This window comes from Biomphalaria glabrata, chromosome 15 (genome assembly GCF_947242115.1).
Source record: "Biomphalaria glabrata chromosome 15, xgBioGlab47.1, whole genome shotgun sequence".
NCBI classification, from domain to species: Eukaryota; Metazoa; Mollusca; class Gastropoda; family Planorbidae; genus Biomphalaria; species Biomphalaria glabrata.
Window position 1 is genome coordinate 4,101,491 of NC_074725.1, and position 15,263 is coordinate 4,116,753.

General features: G+C 35.5%; 2 protein-coding genes across 4 annotated transcripts in view; one reads left to right on the forward strand and one right to left on the reverse strand.

Moving 5' to 3' along the window:
* LOC106079155 (protein unc-93 homolog A-like) overlaps positions 1 to 8,280 on the forward strand; it is a 94,175-nt gene extending 85,895 nt beyond the window's left edge. For all 3 annotated transcript variants that reach the window (XM_056012635.1, XM_056012636.1, XM_056012637.1), the window contains 4 exons: positions 1,353 to 1,466; positions 4,339 to 4,505; positions 6,114 to 6,211; positions 7,506 to 8,280. In XM_056012635.1, the coding sequence (XP_055868610.1) occupies positions 1,353 to 1,466; positions 4,339 to 4,505; positions 6,114 to 6,211; positions 7,506 to 7,729 (603 nt within the window). In that variant the 3' untranslated portion in view covers positions 7,730 to 8,280. The remainder of the gene's footprint in view (positions 1 to 1,352; positions 1,467 to 4,338; positions 4,506 to 6,113; positions 6,212 to 7,505) is intronic.
* A 3,392-nt stretch (positions 8,281 to 11,672) lies between these two features.
* Positions 11,673 to 14,781, reverse strand: LOC106072191 (kelch repeat and BTB domain-containing protein 3-like). Its single transcript, XM_056013303.1, has 2 exons — positions 14,643 to 14,781; positions 11,673 to 13,155 (listed from the first exon to the last, which is right to left on the reverse strand). The coding sequence occupies exon 2, from the start codon at positions 13,138 to 13,140 to the stop codon at positions 12,022 to 12,024; it is 1,119 nt and encodes a 372-aa protein (XP_055869278.1). The 5' UTR covers positions 13,141 to 13,155; positions 14,643 to 14,781; the 3' UTR covers positions 11,673 to 12,021.
* Positions 14,782 to 15,263: the final 482 nt, after the last annotated feature.

The window sequence follows — 15,263 nt, forward strand, 5'->3', positions numbered from 1 at the left end:
ACTCCAAGCATTTTCTCCATTCTGGGATTCTGAAATTCTTCCTCCGTCTACATCATACTAAGAAGAGCGCATGTAAAAAAGAAAACAAAAAAAAAACGAATTAAAAAGAATGTGACGGGCCAATAGGCAAGTCAAACTGAGTCTTATAAAGAAGTAGCAAGAACTGGCCACTACTATTATGCGAGGACCTTTTTTTGTGTTGCACAAAAGTTGTCAATGTAATGATGCAGGAATGTCTGAAGGTGTTCAACCATTTTGACATCGGAGAGTCGAGAAGAAGCGCGTGTTGAAATGTTTTTTTTAATTTTGAATCAGTTTTGTTGCAGACGACTATCGCGAAATCGCGTCGTCTCAAAAGTGACCACAGCGCCATCTATGTTGCATCATTCAAAACAATCACTAACCTCTTCCTAACGTCACCATATAAACACACCCGATGACTAAGTAGACTGTATAGTTTAAGTCTTTAATTAACATGAACGCTAAAATTCAAGTCAAAAACTTTAAAATCTTATTTGAAGGAACATCTGTACTAGATCTTAACATATTGTTACGAATCTCACTATCCAGGCTCTCTGCAAACTGCACCATACACCACCAACTTAAAGAACTTGACAAGTCAGGGCTCCAAAATAACGTAAAGGTTTAATGTCCATAAATAACAGCCAATACTGTACAATTGGCAGCACGTAGAACAGTACAAATAGCTCTGCGATAACAAATATCTCTCCGATAACACCGTTCAGCCGTATCAAGTCTTGCACTGGTCTCTCCGTCTCGTTCCGGGCTTGCACTGGGTTCAACAGTTCGGGACTGACTTCACACACTTGGGCTCGTTGTGTCGGACTCGATCACAGATCAAGATCAAGACGCCGTTCGTCTCAACTGTACTTGACAGTACTCCGCACTGAACCGTCGTAATGCTCCGTACAGGACCACACCGTTGAACTGTGCTGTAGTCGACCGTGTTCTGAACTCCTGTCGTAAACCCGCTTTCTGAACCGTCTTGACTGCGTCGCCTCCGCTCTTATATAGGGTCCCTACTGGCCTTCTCGAACCGGACAGAACGCCGCTCGACGTTTCTAGGTGGTCAGATGACTACAACTCTCGTGACGCTCCTGAGCTCTGTTCACGACGTCGATCCTTCCCGGACCGCCGTCGATCCTTCCCGAACCGCCGTGTTGACACTCGTCTCGGCTGACCGTCGTAACTCGTCACGGTTGACCGCTCTTCTAGCGCTGGCCTGGGGCGATTTGCGTCGGCTGACTACACACACACCACTACCCCTCTCTGTGCCACCACCAAGTTTATAACAATATTGTAAGACGATATCAACCTTTTTTTTTGGCCAGATAATCGAACAACATGTAAGCCAACTTGTTCGGCACCCAACTCTACGTCTGCTGATTCCACTGTTAATGTTTAATGGTATGCAACAGGGATTTATTTATTCCGACTACAATCAGGTAACTTATTATTATTTCTTATATTATTTCTTAGTTTATAAGAAATGTCAAAATGTTAAATTTATTATTATTTCTTAGTTTATAAGAAATGTCAAAATGTTAGATTTATTATTATTTCTTAGTTTATAAGAAATGTCAAAATGTTAGATTTATTATTATTTCTTAGTTTATAAGAAATGTCAAAATGTTAGATTTATTATTATTTCTTAGTTTATAAGAAATGTCAAAATGTTAGATTTATTATTATTTCTTAGTTTATAAGAAATGTCAAAATGTTAGATTTATTATTATTTCTTAGTTTATAAGAAATGTCAAAATGTTAGATTTATTATTATTTCTTAGTTTATAAGAAATGTCAAAATGTTAGATTTATTATTATTTCTTAGTTTATAAGAAATGTCAAAATGTTAGATTTATTATTATTTCTTAGTTTATAAGAAATGTCAAAATGTTAGATTTATTATTATTTCTTAGTTTATAAGAAATGTCAAAATGTTAGATTTATTATTATTTCTTAGTTTATAAGAAATGTCAAAATGTTAGATTTATTATTATTTCTTAGTTTATAAGAAATGTCAAAATGTTAGATTTATTATTATTTCTTAGTTTATAAGAAATGTCAAAATGTTAGATTTATTATTATTTCTTAGTTTATAAGAAATGTCAAAATGTTAGATTTATTATTATTTCTTAGTTTATAAGAAATGTCAAAATGTTAGATTTATTATTATTTCTTAGTTTATAAGAAATGTCAAAATGTTAGATTTATTATTATTTCTTAGTTTATAAGAAATGTCAAAATGTTAGATTTATTATTATTTCTTAGTTTATAAGAAATGTCAAAATGTTAGATTTATTATTATTTCTTAGTTTATAAGAAATGTCAAAATGTTAGATTTATTATTATTTCTTAGTTTATAAGAAATGTCAAAATGTTAGATTTATTATTATTTCTTAGTTTATAAGAAATGTCAAAATGTTAGATTTATTATTATTTCTTAGTTTATAAGAAATGTCAAAATGTTAGATTTATTATTATTTCTTAGTTTATAAGAAATGTCAAAATGTTAGATTTATTATTATTTCTTAGTTTATAAGAAATGTCAAAATGTTAGATTTATTATTATTTCTTAGTTTATAAGAAATGTCAAAATGTTAGATTTATTATTATTTCTTAGTTTATAAGAAATGTCAAAATGTTAGATTTATTATTATTTCTTAGTTTATAAGAAATGTCAAAATGTTAGATTTATTATTATTTCTTAGTTTATAAGAAATGTCAAAATGTTAGATTTATTATTATTTCTTAGTTTATAAGAAATGTCAAAATGTTAGATTTATTATTATTTCTTAGTTTATAAGAAATGTCAAAATGTTAGATTTATTATTATTTCTTAGTTTATAAGAAATGTCAAAATGTTAGATTTATTATTATTTCTTAGTTTATAAGAAATGTCAAAATGTTAGATTTATTATTATTTCTTAGTTTATAAGAAATGTCAAAATGTTAGATTTATTATTATTTCTTAGTTTATAAGAAATGTCAAAATGTTAGATTTATTATTATTTCTTAGTTTATAAGAAATGTCAAAATGTTAGATTTATTATTATTTCTTAGTTTATAAGAAATGTCAAAATGTTAGATTTATTATTATTTCTTAGTTTATAAGAAATGTCAAAATGTTAGATTTATTATTATTTCTTAGTTTATAAGAAATGTCAAAATGTTAGATTTATTATTATTTCTTAGTTTATAAGAAATGTCAAAATGTTAGATTTATTATTATTTCTTAGTTTATAAGAAATGTCAAAATGTTAGATTTATTATTATTTCTTAGTTTATAAGAAATGTCAAAATGTTAGATTTATTATTATTTCTTAGTTTATAAGAAATGTCAAAATGTTAGATTTATTATTATTTCTTAGTTTATAAGAAATGTCAAAATGTTAGATTTATTATTATTTCTTAGTTTATAAGAAATGTCAAAATGTTAGATTTATTATTATTTCTTAGTTTATAAGAAATGTCAAAATGTTAGATTTATTATTATTTCTTAGTTTATAAGAAATGTCAAAATGTTAGATTTATTATTATTTCTTAGTTTATAAGAAATGTCAAAATGTTAGATTTATTATTATTTCTTAGTTTATAAGAAATGTCAAAATGTTAGATTTATTATTATTTCTTAGTTTATAAGAAATGTCAAAATGTTAGATTTATTATTATTTCTTAGTTTATAAGAAATGTCAAAATGTTAGATTTATTATTATTTCTTAGTTTATAAGAAATGTCAAAATGTTAGATTTATTATTATTTCTTAGTTTATAAGAAATGTCAAAATGTTAGATTTATTATTATTTCTTAGTTTATAAGAAATGTCAAAATGTTAGATTTATTATTATTTCTTAGTTTATAAGAAATGTCAAAATGTTAGATTTATTATTATTTCTTAGTTTATAAGAAATGTCAAAATGTTAGATTTATTATTATTTCTTAGTTTATAAGAAATGTCAAAATGTTAGATTTCGAACTCATTAAAAAATTCCTAATTTCTTTTTAAAAAATACACCATGTACTTTAAGCACTATAACTGCATAGGCCAACACATTAGAGTGCTTTATCGATGTATAGATAAAATCATAAGCATACTCTACCTATTTAATATACATCTACACTATTTCATACTAAATCATAGTGGCATACATGATCCATTGAAAAATATCATATTAAAGATTACACCGAACAAAAAACTCCAAAGCTATTATCATTTCGCATTGCCGTAAAGATGATAAATGATATTCTATTCTGTGCTGTTTACAAGAGTCATGTGTTGAATTTAATGTACTCTTTCATCTTTTCCAATTATCGCAGTACTTCGTGACGTGTAGCCTAGGTGTCAACTATGTTGGATACTGTATGATTACTTTAGGCGGCTCTACGGTGCTTGGCGCAATATTTGTGGCTATCTTCTCTCACAAAATCCCGCGAGAAGTCGTGCTGGGGTTTGGAGGAATCGTGCACATTGCCTTGATGATAGGGTGAGTACATTTGTAGCCTGATTAGAGTCTGTATAGTCGTGGTAGTGGAAGAATATTCAGTATTGGCGTGACTGTATGAATATATGCGTGGCTTGGGTGTGAATAAAGGCCTGTCTGTGTGAACATAGGCGTGGTTTGGGTGTAAAAAAAAGGCGTGACTGTATGAATATAGGCGTGGCTTGGGTGTGAATAAAGGCGTGGCTGTGTGAATATAGGCGTGGCTTGGGTGTATAGTGAATAAAGGCGTGACTGGATATATGCGAGACTGTGTGATTATAGGCGTGGCTCAGGTGTAAAGTGAAGGAAGACGTGTTGTGTGAATATAGGCGTGGCTTGGTTGTATTGTGAATAAAAGCGTGACTGTGTGAGGTTGGGCGTAGTATGTGAGTACATGTGTGGCTGTGTGAGTATTCGCGAGGCGGAGTATACGAATTCGGCTAAAAGTATATGAGTGTGACTGCGAGTGTTTGAGTGTCTATATGACAATTGATAAGACTGTGAAAGTTTGTGAAAGTATGCGTGTTTCGAAAGTTGGGAGTTTGTGAAAGTAGGCGTGTTTTTAAAGTTGTGGGAGTTTGTGAAAGTATGCGTCTTTCGAAAGTTGGGAGTTTGTGAAAGTAGGCGTGTTTTGAAAGTTGTGGGAGTTTGTGAAAGTAGGCATGTTTCGAAAGTTGGGGGAGTTTGTGAAAGTAGGCGTGCTTTGAAAGTTGGAGGAGTTTGTGAAAGTAGGCGTGCTTTGAAAGTTGTGGGAGTTTGTGAAAGTATGCGTCTTTCGAAAGTTGGGAGTTTGTGAAAGTAGGCGTGTTTTGAAAGTTGTGGGAGTTTGTGAAAGTAGGCATGTTTCGAAAGTTGGGGGAGTTTGTGAAAGTAGGCGTGCTTTGAAAGTTGTGGGAGTTTGTGAAAGTATGCGTGTTTCGAAAGTTGGGAGTTTGTGAAAGTAGGCGTGTTTTTAAAGTTGTGGGAGTTTGTGAAAGTATGCGTGTTTCGAAAGTTGGGAGTTTGTGAAAGTAGGCGTGTTTTGAAAGTTGTGGGAGTTTGTGAAAGTATGCGTCTTTCGAAAGTTGGGAGTTTGTGAAAGTAGGCGTGTTTTGAAAGTTGTGGGAGTTTGTGAAAGTAGGCATGTTTCGAAAGTTGGGGGAGTTTGTGAAAGTAGGCGTGCTTTGAAAGTTGGAGGAGTTTGTGAAAGTAGGCGTGTTTCGAAAGTTGGGAGTTTGTGAAAGTAGGCGTGCTTTGATGTGTACGTCTTTCTCAGTTTTCATTAGGCGAGTGGTCGTGAGTTTGGAAGGTATATGTCAGCTAGTTCCTGTTCATTCACTTGTGTGTGCAAATATTTGTGTGGGTTTGGAAGGTATATGTCAGCCAGTTCCTGTTCATTCACTTGTGTGTGCAAATATTTGTGTGGGTTTGGAAGGTATATGTCAGCTAGTTCCTGTTAATTCACTTGTGTGTGCGAATATTTGTGTGGGTTTGGAAGGTATATGTCAGCTAGTGCCTTGTGTGTGTGCGAATATTTGTGTGGGATTGTCTAGACTCAGAGTTGTTAGTGTGTGTCTCGAGAAATCTTACCAGTAATAAGACAATCGTAATTTCATGCGTTTTTGCTTGCAGATATTTGATATGGATTCCAGAACCAAAACCAGCGTTATTCTTCATTTTAGCCGCAGCCTGGGGAGTCTGCGATTCTGTGTGGCAAACACAATGCAATAGTAAGGGCAATAGCTATATTTACTGGCTTTTTTGTCGATTGTATTAAATATCAAATAATCTAACGACACAGTTGATAAGTAGAGCAGTAAATATCTAATAAAGTAAATGTTTTGTTTAATGTTATTAGAAAGAAAAGTAGTTTTTTTTTTGTTTTATTATTTTATTACAAATATGAAGCATTAATGGACTGAAAAGAAACTTGTTTGGAAAAAAAAATTGAACCCACGAGATATCATGGAAAGATTAGCAGGATTATCTATCAATAAATTTTAAAAATCCATATTCTCTCATATCTCAATAAATTCACTCGCTGGTCTACCCTTGCGATTAAATCCTTCTTAGTTCCCTCCCATTTTGAATTTTTAGAAAAGGAAAAAAAAAAAGGTTTTTGCTAATTGCATTATTTTTTTTTTAAATTAAGTTTTTTATGCTGTTCGTTCTTTTTAAATCAAGATTATTTTTAATACACTAAATTAATCTATTCAAATAATCTTCCAAAGCTTAGTCGTGAAATAGAGGATAATGTAAATTTGTAGAGGCCTATTAAAGTAGCATCAGTCTAGGAGCGTAATGGAAAACTATTGCAGACGATTTAGTCACTTTCCCGTCCATGTTGTTTTAAAGATTTTCATATCAAAGTTAATCACAGTAATCTTCTCTTTATTTACGTTTTCTTCTTATCTTATCTTATATTCTATGTGTATATTCTATAAGCAATCAAATAAAGAGAGGAAAAGAAAAGAAAGAGAAATGGAGAAATATGAGGCGATGTAAAGAAAAATGAATCAAAATGAAAAAGAAAAAGTAGGAAATGTTAAATAAACGAGACAAACTAATAAATGTCAACAAAAGAATAGACTTTTACTTGTGCTATAAGCTGAAGAGTTTAAAAATTGGATTCTGAAGCAGTGGCGTAGCCAGGGTGGGGGAAAGGGTGGGGTCCAAATTTGAAACTCCCACCGGGCAACCACTTGAGTGTCCGAAATATGTTTTTACATTGAATATTACGCCATTATCTCATGTCACGATGTTGATTGTCAAAATGCAGGGGCCCCCTGTAGAGGTCAATCCCCCGGCCCCCAAATCCCTAACTACGCCACTGTTCTGAGATGCTAAGACGTACGCACACATTATTAAGCCCATTCTTATTTACGTTTAAAAATACTTAGCTTATCATTACTTGCTTTTTCTCTACACCGGATACACCAAAGTCTCCATTTATGAAAATCGCCCATTGAAAAAGCATAATATCTAACAGCTCTAACCGTTGTTTCATTTTCTCTTGTCCTACAGCTTTGATATGTTTGACATGTACCGATGCTCCGGATGTGGCTTTCACCAACCACAGACTTGTACAGAGCCTGGGCCTGGCCTTTATGTTTGGTTCGGGTACCTACATCTGCGTCTCCACCAAACTGTACATCCTCATGACGTTGCTGGTCATCGCCATCATGTTTTACGTTCTGGCGGAGTATAGACTCCGGAACCACGAGGACGAAGTGTTTGAAGAGTCTTGAGAGCCGACAACTCAACTCCCTGAAGTAAAGTTGCTTTAAAACCAAGAAAAGATTTGACCAGATCGAGCATACCTGCACCTGCTTACGATGAATTGTTGCAGACATGGGCTCATACTAAATTTAGGTCTCTATTATGGCTTGTGGAACATCAGAAATCTGGCCATCGTCATGACATAGATATTCCACTACTAAATGCCAAAATGGATAATTAGAATGAGTTGCAAAAACTGATATGGTGATTATGCCAGGACGTGATTTAAAGAAAAGACCAAAATGTGATAGAGGAAAGCCAAAAATCATTTTTATGAAAGAGATGTCAAAGAAAAAGAAGATTTACTAAAAAAGCAAAGAAGAAATATATTATTTGTTACTTTTTTTTTTTTAGAAATTCTATTTATTTTATTTTTCATTTTATCTCTCGGTGAAATATCGTGTCCACTTGTTTTGTATAAATATTCATTACCTAAACTTGTGAAGTCATGCCATGAGAATAGTGCATCTCAAAGCCATGTTAATCTCCCCTTCCTAAATAAAATATTTTCTTGTAAATGTTAAAATAATGTTTTTGTTCGGTTTCTTTCACATCGCGACATCTATCGTGAAAATTATGTTTACATTAGTATGCGGCGTCCTACAAAGTCTATCTACTATTCACAACACTTTAACAGCTAATCTTTCAATAAGTTAAAAACAATTTTCACAAAGCATAGTTGATATCAAAATTGTAGATCTACATCTCCTTGATATTTAATTAAAAGTAATAGTTTAGTCATACTTAAGGTCTAAACAGGACTTTTTGGCGCAGGACCTTTTAACGCTAATATGGTGAACAAGTAATGTTCATTAAATACTTAGTTATGTATTTCAAAAGTTTAATGTACGTTATAGATTTGCATCTATGTTCTTGTTTACATAAAGTATTTTTACAATACCTCTATTCAATTCGTAACTTCGTGGAAACTAAAAAATCTAAAACCTGGGTGGGTGGACACTGATCTCTAACGATTTTCCTAGGAATTTGAAAGTTGCTATATATCCTTGAGAAAACTATTACTAGCATGTTGGCCACACTGTGAAAACTCTAGTTTGACCGTTATAATTTTTCAAAGAAAAAAAAAATTGTAAGTGCCATGTGGTCAGCTCAACAACCAACCGCCTTTACTTTTCCCCAGCTAATGTCAGGTACCAATTAGAGCTGGGTGGACTCTCAGGCGGCCTAAAGATCCCGATATAAGAAATCAAAGTCTTCACCAAGATTCGAACCCGGGACCCACTCGGACACCGGGCCTCCCCCCCCCTCTCTCTCTCTCTACATGTATTTATTTATCATTTTATGACTTATAAGCAAGTGGAGCCTTCTTGTTATGATGTAATATATCACGTGACATGTCTAGCGAATCACGTGGTTTGATAAACAAAGGCGATAGACAAGTAGATCATGATATTAGAAAAACAAATGTTGATTATAAAATATTTTGTGTTTTCAGTGCTAGCAGCAAGCTTTCTGGCGCCCAAAACGCCGGCGCCTAAGCGTATTGATCAATATTTAAGTCAACATGAGCGGGGTAGAAATATAGATATACGTGTGTGTAGAATTCTAGAATATTGATTTAAAACTAGCCTAGGTTTTTAAAACACAAATCCGATCAGACTGAAAAAAAATATTTGAATGCACATTCTTTATGATAAAGAGGAAAAGGTATAAAACATCGATTACTACGTACAGATCTAAATATCTGGGTCTGTGTTTCATAGAAATCTCATTACAAAATGTAAGCGTAGTTCCTAAACTGGGGAATTGTACATTTTAAAAACTTTAGTCTGGATAAGTTATATCTAGTTTGACCTTGACAACAGGCTAGTTAAAAGTTCCCCTTTCAGACCTTGCGATTTATAGGGCAGATGATGTAAAGGTCATCTGATTCTGTGTGCCTACGGTTAACGAGGTCGTCATGTGGCCAGCACAACGACCAACCGCCTTTACTTTTCCCTAACTAATATCGGGTACCCGTGAGAGCTGAATGGACGCAGAGGCGCCATTAAGATCCCGAAATTAAACATTCCAGTGACAAGACCAACGCATAATTTTTTGACTTAGAACCGGACACATCAGAATGAGACAACGAAGCTAAAAGTCGAACGAGCGAAACCTGCCCATGTGGAGCAACACCACAGAATGCTGACCATGTCCTTCAAAGCGGCATACTATATCAAATGGCCCGAACAAGACTCTGTCCCCAAAACCCTCCTATAGAACAATAACTATACGGAGAACTGCCTGACCTGGAAACCACTACGCAGTTTATCTCAGATATAGGATTACTGATCTGAACCCCCCGACATATAAAATGAGAACGAAGAAGAAAAATCACAGTATTTACAAGGATTCGAACCCGGGATCCCACGGTTCGTAAGCCAACAGGATAGTAAAAAGTTCCCCTCTCAGAGCTTGCGATCTATAAGGCAGATGATGACAACAGGCTACCTACACTTAAAATATCAGTACCATTTACCTACCTATAGGTAAAGGAGTGAGGTTTCAGGTGACATTACATCATCAATGAAACAAACCGTTAACCAACTCGCATCGAAATCGCATTCAAGTTACGATATTTCAACAAGAACAGAAACAATACCTGTCGATCCTCAATTTATAGACTACTTTAGTCTAGTATCCTCTGTAATTAGTAAATTGTGATACATCTGGACGAATAACATCGACTTCCAAGTAAAATTAAAACTGTATTCTTTGATAGTCTGTGGCATTTTACGTCTCGAGACACGATCTTTTCCCTTAGCAACTTCTTAAGTGACTAAAGAGGCCAATCCTTGATACACTGCTGCGATCGCAGGTTGGGCATATATAATCACCAGGCGCCGTTGCATTATCACCCTTCTTTTCTGCTTCTGTAGTGTATGGAATCTGCAATACGAGACCCTTCATTTATGCTCGCTCTCTATGTGGATCTATCCAGTACTACTTTTTCCCAGCTGCTAGTGTCGATTTTGAAGAGCTTCATGTCGCGTTTGCATTCATCCGTATAACGTAAAAGCGGGCGACCAGCAGCTCTCCTGCCCTCTATTAGATCGCCATACAGAATGCCTTGTGGAAGTTGACCTACTGGCATTCTACAAACGTGGCTAAGCCAACCAAGGCGTCTACTGATGATAACAGAGCGGATGTCCTGGCATCCTGCTCTTCGTAGCACTTCCTCATTGAGGTACTCTTTGATAGTGGTGTTAGTATCCCTATATGATTGTCAGAGTTGAATCTGAAAGCAAAGGCTAAAAGAAGAATTCAAGCCTTTGAGAAAAAAAATGCTACAGAAAACTGCTGGGTATCAGATACCAGGGAAACAAAAATGAGTATGTACCATTATAAGTCAACACTCAGACTGGCAATAAAGGAGGAGCATCTCGCTACTGTAAAAAGACGAGAATTGAGCTGATTCGTTCATATTGTAAGATCTGGCTCACTATCAACAGTCATTCTTTAATGTACAGTGGAGGGAGAGCAAAAGAGACACTGCGATCTATAGGGCAGATGATATAAAGGTCATCTCTTTCTATGGCTTATGGTTAACGAGGATGTCATTAGGCCAGCACAACGACCAACCGCCTTTACTTTTCGCCCAACTAATGTCAGGTACCCATTAGAGCTGGGTGGACTCAGAGGCGTCCGAAGATTCTGAAATTAAAAATCACTGTCTTCACCAGGTTTCGAACCCGGGACCCCGGATCCGGAAGCCAAGCGCTTTACTACTCAGCCACTGCGCCTCCAAAAAACAAACCTTTAGCCTAAGATAAAAACATACACTGACTAACGCTGTTCTAACCCGGTCATTTATAGGCCTATCCACATTTTTAATACACATTTATAGGCCTATCCACATTTTTAATACAAAGTCCATTTACGCATTAATTCATGAAACAAGTCGACAAGGACAGATAGTTGTATATATTGGATTTGGCTGTATATTATATTTGTAAATAAAGACAGAAAATTATGCACAAAATTTGTATCAAAGTATAAAGGTTATTTTTCATTCTATTCTTGAATTGTTAGTGTAAATATGTATAGATCTCAGGTTCAGAGTTTTTAAAATAATACTGCATAGATGGTAACAGCATAAAGTACTTTTAAATTCGTAAATCCTTCTTTCAAGGTTTTTCACATTACAGAACCCCACTTAAGATGATAGATCTATAGGCGGAGTTAAATGATGGCGTAGCGACGACTTGTTTATGACATTTGACTGTAACACAGCACCATTCAGTGACCTAACAGTTAACTATTCATTGGCCAAGGCCAGAAGCATTGCAAGGGTTATCAGTGCAAAACACATAAGAACTCTAAAGAAAATTGTATCGAAATTACAGGCGCATGGGGTCCGTTTGTCGGTCTCATGGTGCCTCCTCTTGACACACCGCACCTTGTCTAGAACAGCCAAGAAGATGATTTTCCTGGCTTCGGGGTCTTGCTGAATCAGTGGGTGGAGGAACACTTGAGAGAGACATTGTGGACTGGCCTGGTGGAATCTGCAGGCATGCAGTAATTTCGGCAGGTAGGCGTTTCTGCCATGTGACGTCTTCAACAATTTAACTTTCTTTTCAGAAGAGTTAGAGCTATGAACAGAGACTTTACGACATGAGTCCTCAGAATTAGAGCCCATAGCATCAATTTCTTCTTTTTCACCAATAATTTCTTTTATTTCATCGTCAAAATTGTCTAGGGGCACTGACTGGCCTTTAGGGCTATAGTTTAGTTTGTTGGCGTTATTCGTATTAGGGGCCCCTAGATCTGCATTCATCACCCAGTCAATGACTGAGAAAATCACAAAGTCTTCAGAATGTACAACTAATCTGTCACTTGAGATAATTTTAAGGAACTCCTCAAACTCTAGCAACAAGATTGCTCCGTTCTCTTTTATTCGCTTAAACTTGGATAGTATTAAAGCATAAATCTTTTCAAGCACAGGCTTCGATTCCAATTGTTTTGCTGCCTGGTACATTTGCCCACAATTCTGTACGGTAATGCAAGATATAGCCATTTCTTGACACCTTTCCGAAAGAAAAGCTATTCCGAGGCGATCCGAGGCGTACCATAAATCTATACAGTTGTCTTTAGTAACGACGTCCTGCCCGGTGTAAACAAGTTTCAAGATCAACGCAAAGGTCGAGGAACTGATGTCCTTCAGCTGTACGAAGTTAGTCCTTGATTCTATCATGTCGGATCGTATCAGGCACTGGAAGAACTCGGAGACCGCACAGAGCATAAGTTTGTGGCAACCGTAGACTGTGTTTTCCACCTGCACTTTGTAGTCCTGGAGCTGCTCATTTGTGGACACTTTGAAGATATTGCTCAGAATATCTCCGGAGAAATTCTCCTTCAGAACTAATGGTGATGCCATGCACAAGTCTCCAACCTAACAGTAGAAAACAAAAGCAGTAAACCATTAATCATTGTGTGCCAACTTAAAAACTTCTTCAAATCTATTTGTTGATATCGTTAAAAAAGACAGATGATCATGACCTATCCTCAAGTTATGGAGTGTGCTGTCTCGTGTTGGTATTGGTTGATGAGCTCTGATGTAACTGTGAGTGAGACTATGACATACGAGGTTATAAAGTTGAACAGCTTATGAAACTCAGTTAAGGTGGAGTTGAAGTAGTAGAGACCAAAAGACATGTGTTTTACTTTTAAGTGGGTTATATTTTTTTTTAAATTGTTAAACATCTTATTATTACACTTGTATTTTCACGAGGATGGGGCCTAGTTGTGTGGTATGCACGCTGGACTGTCGTTGGGTTATCTCGATGGCCCAGGGTACATACCCTGCCCGCTGCTACCTTCCGTCGTCCTGCGGGAGGTTTGGACTAGGAAATTGATTATCTTTTAGTCTGAAGAAACATCTGAAACATGTAAAACATCTTACAACATTTTGCATACATGTACTCAGTTGTCGAAAACTGCACGAATGGTCAAAAAATGTTAGTTTTTAAAAAAAAAGGGTTAGGTTAAGTTTTAAAAAGTAGTGTGATCAAATTTGATTTAAGTTGCGCTTTAGGAAAATAATATAGCTGCACATATTAAGATAGACTAGCGGTCTGGATTTACTAACCAGCAATCAAGCTATCAGCACTTCGCACTTATCGGCATTTAAAATCTTCTGCTTGTTACTTCCGCTATGAGCTTGTCTTATGAACAGCAAACCATAAAAAGCTAAATAGCTTGAAACTGAAGCATGTGTGCACGAGTTCTGGTGTTAATTTGTCATGGCATATGAACCAACAATTTTATGGTAGATATAAGCACTCCGCTATCTATAGAATGCTTCTATTGACATGCGTCTCAAATAGTCTCTTACAACCAGTACAACTTTTGGCCTTCACTTGTGGCTCAAATATTGGGTCCGGCGGAACTGCTAACACTAACAGGAGAAGGGGCAAAGGAGGGTAGGGGTTCGGGAGTCAAACCAGAGGAAAAATCAGGAGCCAAATACCCTTAGGCAACTGCTGGGTGGGCGACATCGTTCCGACCATGGCTACTGCCCAGGCTTTCGAATGATCCATTGTCGCTTTGCGACTGAAGGGTGTCATTTCTTTTCACTCTCTGACAATCAAACAAAACACTTTGGACACAGATACATCTGTGATAGTAGGTACATAAAGGTTCAAAGATTAAGGAACAATGCAGTTTGTGCTGTTGGTGTAATACAAGCTTGAAGATACATATGATATAATGATATATTATATTTGACCTACAAGTAAAACCTAAGCCTAAGGCTACATTTTAAGGCTTGTGCTTTGTAAGTTTGGTCTGACATGTTTTCGTTGTATTTTCATTTCTATATTTATATTTAAAATGCCGGGACTGTTTACCATGAAATAAAAAATCGTAATTAAGTTTTACCTTGCCTAGGCAAGTAGGTACCTCTGGATTATCTATAGGATCTACACTAATTGATGTAACAATTTTACATATTGAAACAAATCCATGTTTTTAGATCGATCCCACTACATTAAAAACTACAACCCTACATGAAAAAAAAAAGTTTGTTTGTACACACAGTGTTTCTTTAGGAGACGTGACGTCACCAACAAGGGGAGCGAAGGTTCTCATTTTTAAAAAGTATTAATAAAGTAATGACAACATTAACTGGCCTGGTAATGTTTAAAAGATTGTTAAATTAAATGAGGTCGTTTCATTGTGTAAGTCGGGACCTATCTTAGACCTACATTTCTCTCGAGAGGCGACTGCAATAAGATCAAATCAAAACTCTCTTCTGAAGCTATTTGAAAACGTTTTCTAGAATCTATCGTCTTTCTAAAGGGGGAAGTAGCCTTTTTCAATTACAAAATCCAAAGCAAAAAAAAAACAACAACAATAGGCCCGCTACAACCGAGACCATTTGTTATTGAAGGCCTCAACACTGATCTGCAATGTCGCAACTTGTAGGCAGTGGAGGCCAATAACTCGTTGGTACGTCGTACAGACCTGTGACTTGGCAAGAAGCTATTGGTTTAAGACGAC